Raw genomic sequence first — 8,845 nt, forward strand, 5'->3', positions numbered from 1 at the left:
AGTAAAATACATGTAAGTGACAAATATACAGCTTAGCACTTAGACCCATAATCTGAAATGCTTTGCTCTCTCACCATCACAGCTTTCCAAAGGCTCTAGTTGAAGATACTCATATTTTAAGAGTATTTCTATGGTTCTGGTGATAGATTGGCAAGATTTCTAGTTTAACAAAAGGAGAAACTGTCCTAAAAACAGGGATCATTGTCTCTGTGGCCTTGGAAAATTGCCGTTGTGAGAGGGGAAGGCGTTTCTGCATTTGGGCGTTAGCATCATGTCATCATCTCTAGTCAACAGTACCAGAGCAGCGGTGTTAATCTACTGCTAATTCTACAGAAGAAGTAAGAAGCACCAGCAATTAGACCAGAAAGTTTACATATTAGGTGGTTAAGAGAAAGCAGAGTATGATATAAACATTACAATGGATGTTAGATGGATGATAATGAGGCTGAGGTGACAAAACGGTACCATTAATATTAGAGAGAGAGAGAGAGAGAGAGAGAGAGAGAGAGAGAGAGAGAGAGAGAGAGAGAGAGAGAGAGAGAGAGAGAGAGAGAGAGAGAGAGAGAGAGAGAGAGAGAGAGAGAGAGAGAGAGAGAGAGAGAGAGTACCATTAGAACATATACACACACACATGAGAGAGAGAGAGAGAGAGAGAGAGAGAGAGAGAGAGAGAGAGAGAGAGAGAGAGAGAGAGAGAGAGAGAGAGAGAGAGAGAGAGAGAGAGAGAGAGAGAGAGAGAGAGAGAGAGAGAGAGAGAGAGAGAGAGAGAGAGAGCATTACCATTAAGATCATCACCATTAGAACCACAAGCAACAAACCCACACACACACACACACACACACACACACACACACACACACACACACACACACACACACACACACACACACATGCAGAGAGAGAGAGAGCAGGTTAGGTGAGAGGTGGGGGATGAAGGTGTGTGAGGGTGAGGTGACAGAGGATGACACTCTAAGGAAAGCCAGATAGAGTGCACAGGAAATTGAAGCAAGAGGTGGCAGGAAGCATGAAGGGAAGCACAGATAGTTGTAATGGTGTTCTCTAGTTATCAATGGTGTTCTTTAGTTATCAATGGTGTTCTCTAGTTATAAATGGTGTTCTCTAGTTATCAATGGTGTTCTGTAGTTATCAATGGTGTTTTGTAGTTATTAATGGTGTTCTGTAGTTATTAATGGTGTTCTGTAGTTATAAATGGTGTTCTTTAGTTATCAATGGTGTTCTCTAGTTATCAATGGTGTTCTGTAGTTATCAATGGTGTTCTGTAGTTATTAATGGTGTTCTGTAGTTATCAATGGTGTTCTTTAGTTATCAATGGTGTTCTGTAGTTATTAATGGTGTTCTTTAGTTATCAATGGTGTTCTCTAGTTATCAATGGTGTTCTGTAGTTATCAATGGTGTTCTGTAGTTATTAATGGTGTTCTGTAGTTATCAATGGTGTTCTTTAGTTATTAATGGTGTTCTCTAGTTATCAATGGTGTTCTCTAGTTATTAATGGTGTTCTCTAGTTATCAATGGTGTTCTGTAGTTATTAATGGTGTTCTGTAGTAATTAATGGTGTTCTGTAGTTATTAATGGTGTTCTGTAAATAATGGTGTTCTCTAGTTATCAATGGTGTTCTGTAGTTAATGGTGTTCTCTAGTTATCAATGGTGTTCTTTAGTTATTAATGGTGTTCTTTAGTTATTAATGGTGTTCTCTAGTTATCAATGGTGTTCTCTAGTTATCAATGGTGTTCTTTAGTTATTAATGGTGTTCTTTAGTTATTAATGGTGTTCTCTAGTTATCAATGGTGTTCTCTAGTTATGAATGGTGTTTATTTAGTTATTAATGGTGTTCTTTAGTTATCAATGGTGTTCTTTAGTTATTAATGGTGTTCTCTAGTTATCAATGGTGTTCTCTAGTTATTAATGGTGTTCTGTAGTTAATGGTGTTCTCTAGTTATCAATGGTGTTCTGTAGTTATTAATGGTGTTCTGTAGTTATTAATGATGTTCTGTAGTTATTAATGGTGTTTTCTAGTTATCAATGGTGTTCTCTAGTTATCAATGGTGTTCTGTAGTTAATGGTGTTCTCTAGTTATCAATGGTGTTCTTTAGTTATTAATGGTGTTCTTTAGTTATTAATGGTGTTCTCTAGTTATCAATGGTGTTCTCTAGTTATCAATGGTATTCTTTAGTTATCAATGGTGTTCTGTAGTTATTAATGGTGTTCTGTAGTTATTAATGGTGTTCTGTAGTTAATGGTGTTCTGTAGTTATTAATGGTGTTTAGTTATCAATGGTGTTCTCTAGTTATCAATGGTGTTCTTTAGTTATCAATGGTGTTCTGTAGTTATTAATGGTGTTCTGTAGTTATTAATGGTGTTCTCTAGTTATCAATGGTGTTCTCTAGTCAATTGTGTTCTCTAAAGATATTAATGACATTCTCTAGTTATTAATGGTGTTCTCTAGAGTTATCAACAATGTTCTAAAGTTATTAATAGTGTTCTCTAGTTATTAATGGTGTTTTATAGTTATTAATGGTGTTTTCTAGAGTTAATGGTGTTCTCTACTTATTAATGGTGTTCTATAAAGTTATTAATGGTGTTCTCTAGTTATTAATGGTGTTCTCTAGAGTTATTAATGGTGTTATCTAGTTATCAATGGTGTTCTCTAGTTATTAATGGTGTTCTCTAGAGTTAATAATGGTGTTTTCTAAAGTGATTAATGGTGTTCTCTAATTATTAGGATTGTTTTTATATAAATCTAGTGTTTTTGGCTGTTTTTTCATTGGTTTTCTAGTGTTTTCAGCTGTTCTCATTGGTTCTCTAGTATTTTAGCTATTTTGATTATTTCATTTTAGCATTGTTTTTATTTGTTTTCTAGTGTTTTGGTGTTTTCAAATGTTTTCTAGTGTTTTCAGCTGTTCTTTATTGGTTCTCTAGTGTTTTAGCTATTGGTTTCATTTGTTTTCTTGTAATCCACTATTTTTATTAATTTTCTATAGTGTTTAGCATTGTTTTTATTTGTTTTCTAGTGTTGCAGCATTTTTTCCATTTATTCTCTAGTGTTTCAGCCAATTAAGAAGACAAGAGTTGAAATATTCTGAGATTAACTCTTTACTTTATGCTTCCCTTCACCACACTGATGTCAAACCATCAGCGGGTACAACACAAGTTGGACTAGACAGGAAGAGACAGGGATTAAAAAGGACACTACATAATAAGGAAAGTATAAACCAAGGAAATAGTAAAAATGAGGTGTGAAGCAGGGAGCAGGAAAGGTGATTAGGACACTACATAATAAGTGAATAGGAAAGCATAAAGTAAGGAAATAGCACAGCAGTAGGTGATAAACTGAGATGTAAAGCAGAGAGCAGGAAAGGTGATCAGGAACAGGAGGGGTAAAGGAATGCCAGTCAGGATGACACACAAGGTTATATAATGCAAGGCAAGATCTGATACGCATGAGTCCAACTGAGTGGTGAGGGTTTTTTCAGGTCAATGTCTTGATTTCACCGCGAGAGTACCGGTTCAGTGTCACGTTATGTAAGGAAGCTGCTCGGTGCAGGCAGGTGAGGGATTGAGTCAGCTCTGTGGTGCACTGAAGCCTGGATGCATCATAGTGTACTGGGACACATTTTCATCTTGAGATTTGTGTACGATTCAACTATTTTATTGACATTAGGAAGGGTCTATGGAGGTCAGAAGATTAATGGCCACAGTCTTTATAATTTTAATCCGCCACATGAGTTTCTGGAGGTGTTTAAAATCACCAAATAGTAACCAGAGTGAATATGGAAACATGTCATGGTACTGAACGGGTTAAGTCGTCATTATATTTCTGTGGTGTTGGTAGCCATACTATTGCCGCTGAAAATATGTTTGTTTTGTATTTGTATTCTGCCCAGCACAGCCTGATGTTAACCAGAGTTGTGACTGTGTTGTTGCACACAGGTGACACACACCTGTCTGTGGAACTCCAAAGGTACAAATGACAGGATGGGCATCATTAGTGGACACCTGAGATCAGATAGGAGGATGGCATTATTTGATTCAGTTAGCAGATAGTAATTCATAATTTATCTGCAGTTACATTTCTTCCTCAGCACATTCTTTGTTGGTGAGCTAAGCCATCACAACACAATGGGAGTGGCAGGTGCAGCCACTGTACCAGTACCAATACTTGTACATGTGGTATTCAATGTCTCCCTCACCATTACCACCACAGAGAGCTAGCTTCTTCCTTTCAGTATTGTACATTTCTGTGAATATCATCAATAAAGTTTTTTGCTCTAAGTGCATTTCTTTTTTATCTCTTTTTTTTTTTGTTGCATTTCACGTGGCAGCAAATACAGTGATTCTTTAACAGTCATGAACAGAACACTGACAAATAATGTGAAGTGTGTACTGCTGCCACAACTGAACACTTGGCCGCTGCAGGTAGAGTGCTCAGGACAAGCCTGGTGATGCAGCACATGACATTAAGAACATAAGAAAAAAAGGCAGAGTGCAAAGGGCCAGCTGCCATACACACACTGCTTGCCACTCACTGCTCCTCACACTCCACTGGGCCAACAAAACAATGCCACTTCAGTTTGTGTTCACTGGACTGTGCCTTGCATGATGCTACCTTGAACATACTGAAAGAGGAGCAAGAGCAAAACAAACAGTAATAGAAGCAGAGTAGTGAAGGAGGCACAGACCGAGAAGGGAGGAAAAAAAGGAGCATAAACAAGAGTAAGAGAAGCAGAAACAACTGTACAAGGGCAAGCCAGAGGGGTGGCAGGGAAGGTAAGTAACTGACATAGGGACAGAGGAAGCTAGAAAGACAAGCAAGGGAAATAAAGACCTGCTCAAGAAATAATAAAAAAAACACACAAAAAAAAGGATTAGTAATATGAACAAACAGCACAGATTAAAATGCATCAATAAAGAGCAGGAGAAAACAGAACACCAGATAAGAAAACAACACAGATAAGAATAAAATAGGGTAACATGAGAAAGAAATACAGGTTAAATAAATAGTACAGGTTAACCCCTTCAGTACTGGGACACATTTTTACCTTGATATTTGTGTACGATTAGACAATTTCATTTACATTAGGAAGAGTCTATGGAGGTCAGAAAATTAATGGCCACAGTCTTCAATAATTCAATCCCCCACATAAGTTTCTCAGGCTGTATAGAATCACCAAATATTAAGCAGAATGAATAGGGAAATGCGTCATGGTACTCAAGAGGTTAAATGCCCCTATAGGGAACACACTGGGAAGTAATGTAATAATTCTAAATGCACCAATAAAAGACAGACTGGGAAGTAACTAAAGTGCAAACAACAGGCAGTAATGACACCAGCAGCAGCAGAAGCACAAGCAGGCCACCCACCAGTTTAGCAGGGGTCTGAGTTCCGATGGATTCTTTGACCACCTTCCTGCCGTCGTCATCATCAGCCACCTCCGTGTTCTGCTTGATCTGCTGCTGGGAGAAGAGCTGGTGAGTAAGGGTGTGAGTAGCAAGGTGGTGGTGGCGGTGGACGGGAGGAAGAGCTTATCATAAGGAAAGAATTGTAAGTGTGTGTGTGTGTGTGTGTGTGTGTGTGTGTGTGTGTGTGTGTGTGTGTGTGTGTGTGTGAGACTGTCCTTCGAAAAACACTCGTCTCTCACCATGACTATTTTCCAAGGCCACAGGGATGATTAGCCAGGTTATCAAGAGTGTTTCTCCTGTTACTAATGTGTAAATCTTGCTAATCTGTCAATATATCTATAAAAAAACACCCTTAAAAACCTGAGTCATGCCAACTGGAACCTCTTGAAAATGGTGATGTGATGTATGAAGGAACACCAGCCAAGGGCAAAAAAATAAGTTGAAAAAAAGAGAAAGAAAAGAAAAAAAGCCCACTGAGGTGCCAGTCCCTAAGGAAGCTACATAAAAATACACTCGGAAGGGAACTCCAAAGGTGGTATACTAGATGGTGGTGGTGGTGACAGTGATAGTGATAGTGATTGTGATGATGGTGGTGGTGATAATGATGGTCGTGCTGATAGTGATAGTGATGATGATGATAATGATGGTGATGATGGTGGTGGTGGTGGTGGTGGTGGTGGTGGTGGTGGTGGTGGTGGTGGTGGTGATGATGATAGTGATGATGATGATGATAGTGATGGTGATGATGATGGTGGTGGTGATAATGATGGTGTTGATGGTGATGGTGGTGAGTGGTGATGATGGTGATGGTGTTGATGATAGTGATAGTGATGATGATGATGGTGGTAATGATAGTGATAGTGATGGCGATGGCGATGGTGATGGTGATGAGTATGAGGCAACAGTGACTTGGCAACACACAGGCACAAATCTCTGGCAGTATGGGAAGCCACTCCCTTGATGAAGCTGTTTTTCCTACTTCATGTCTATCAAAAGTGACATTTGGGACTGTGGGTTGAGAAAGGAAGGCTGTGCTGGCTTGACTGACACAGCACCACTTATGACCTTGTGATTTTTAACCACTGAAATCCCTTGAGTTGAGATGGGGTGATGATATTTACCTATTAAAATACCTCACCTACTGAAATCTCCTGAGTTGAAATGGGGCCATCATATTCACCCATTGAAATCCCTTAAGTTGAAATGGCCTTATGATATCTACCCATTAAAATCTCCCTTGAGTTGACATTTACCCATTGAAATTGCTAGAGTTGAAATGTCACTCTAGATATGTACAAACAAATACAGAAAGACTGCCTCACCAAATACAACTTGATAAACCACACTTAAAACCTTTCTACTTTACGTGTCAATGCTAACTAATGGTGCTGATAGTAGTAGTGGTAGTGGTAGCAGCAGTGGTGGTGGTTGTGAGGATGTGTAATGAAGTATATAACAACAATAACAACAATAATAATAACACTAAAGACATGAGTGAAGGAACAATAGACATGACAAGCCATTGGGGACACACACTCCTGCTCTCTTTGTCAGGATAGATTACCAAATGGAATGTGAGGCTTTGTGGTCAGAGAGTGTGTGTGTGGTGTGTGTGTGTGTGTGTGTGTGTGTGTGTGTGTGTGTGTGTGTGTGTGTGTGTGTGTGTGTGTGTGTGTGTGTGTGTGTGTGTTGATGACATAATCTAAGGGTAATTTTACTCATGGGGATATTAAAGGAAAGGAGGAACAGTTAATTATAGAGTTACTGACTGGCTGACTGAGTGACTGGCTGACTGACTGGTTGGCTAACTGACTGACTGACTGGATACCTGGCTGACTGACTTACTGGATGGTAGCTTTCTGACTGACTGGCTGAGTAACTGAGTGACTGACTGACTGGCTGACTGACTGGATGGCTGTTTTGTGACTGCACTGTTTTCAATGTCTGGCTATTTCATTGATCTATCTATACATATTTTTTCTACTAATTAATTGCAAACATAATGACTCTTCTGTTGATAAGTCTTACAGATTTTCACTACAAAAAAAATAAAGCCTTTTACAAACAGAATGCGTACTTTAAAATGATATAATTTCTAATCAAAATCCCAACAAGTTTCTAATTAAAATCACTACAACCACAGAGGAGGCAGAAAGCTAACAGACTGGATTACATAAGGAATCACTCTATGCATTCTGTAATTCACTCCCTTTCTTACAACATACAAAATGAACAATAAAAATCACCCTTTAAATTTAGCCATCCACTCATTCATAGTCCTCCCACATTAATAATAAACTATAAAAACATCCTTGTAAGTTATCTATCCATCTATCCATTCATTCACAGTCCTTCCATATTCATAATAAACTATAAAAACACTCTTGAAAGTCAGCCATCCATTAATCCATTCATTCATACAGCTCTCCCATCCTAGCAAACTTAGACAACCCGCCACAGACAGACAGACAGACAGATAGACAGCTAGCCATCAGTCAGTCAGTCAGTGAGAGGGCCACACACGCCACCCACCTGCAGCTTAGCCAGGGGAATGATGTCACAGTTTTGGGGTCGGTGCCAGACAGTCTTCTGTGAGGTGGCATTGTAGTAGTAGAAACGCGACGTGTTGGTATCAAACAACTCCCACCACTGGTTGTCATCAAATTTCTTCCTGCAGGGCAAAGAAAGAAGAAATGTTACGTTATGGTGGTATTAGTGGAGAGCTTTGTGAGTTTTCTATAGTATCTCTATGTTAGGACGCTTGCCTCACTGATTCCCTCTGTTGGTTGTCTTTTTTTTTTTTTTCTGCAGGGCAATTAAAGGAGAAATATTACGTTATTGTGGTATCAAATGGAAAGTTTTGCGAGTTTTCTATGGTATCTCTACGATAGGATGCCAGGCTCACTCATTCCCACTGTTGGTTGTCATTGATTTTTTTTTTTTTCCTGCAGGGCAAAGAAAGAAGAAATGTTATGTTATTGTGGTATTAGTGAAGAGCTTTGTGAGTTTTCTATGGTATCTCTATAGCAGGATGCCTGGCTCAGTGATTCCTACTGTTGGTTGTCATTTAAATTTCTTTCTACTTTCTAGAAGGCAAAGAAAAAAAGTTATGTTATTGTGGCAGTGATGGAGAGTTTTGTGGTATCTCTATGGTAGGGACACTTAGCTCACTGATTCCCACTGTTGGTTATCATTAAATTTCCTTCAGTGTTCTGCAAGGTGAGGAAAGAAAAAGAAGTTGGGTTATTTTGGCAGTAAGGAAAAGCTCTGCCAATTCTATATAGGAGGACACTGAGCTTAGTAACTCTCACGCCACTGACTGCCAACAAATTTCTTCCTGCAAGGCAAAGAAGAAATAAAGAGAGCTATTGAGGCAATGATGATGAGCTGCACTGCTTATATTTATAGAGAAACTAAACTTGAAAG

General features: G+C 38.9%; 1 protein-coding gene across 25 annotated transcripts in view; it reads right to left on the reverse strand.

Moving 5' to 3' along the window:
• Window positions 1-8,845, reverse strand: part of LOC123505157 (rho GTPase-activating protein 39-like) — a 92,778-nt gene that overhangs the window by 20,263 nt on the left and 63,670 nt on the right. For 13 of the 25 annotated variants that reach the window (XM_045256301.1, XM_045256299.1, XM_045256296.1 and 10 more), the window contains 2 exons: window positions 7,952-8,090; window positions 5,381-5,485 (listed from right to left, as the gene is read on the reverse strand). In XM_045256301.1, the coding sequence (XP_045112236.1) occupies window positions 5,381-5,485; window positions 7,952-8,090 (244 nt within the window). The remainder of the gene's footprint in view (window positions 1-5,380; window positions 5,486-7,951; window positions 8,091-8,845) is intronic. The other 12 variants (XM_045256302.1, XM_045256300.1, XM_045256298.1 and 9 more) reach the window with 1 other exon arrangement.

This window comes from Portunus trituberculatus, chromosome 17 (genome assembly GCF_017591435.1).
Source record: "Portunus trituberculatus isolate SZX2019 chromosome 17, ASM1759143v1, whole genome shotgun sequence".
NCBI lineage: Eukaryota > Metazoa > Arthropoda > Malacostraca > Decapoda > Portunidae > Portunus > Portunus trituberculatus.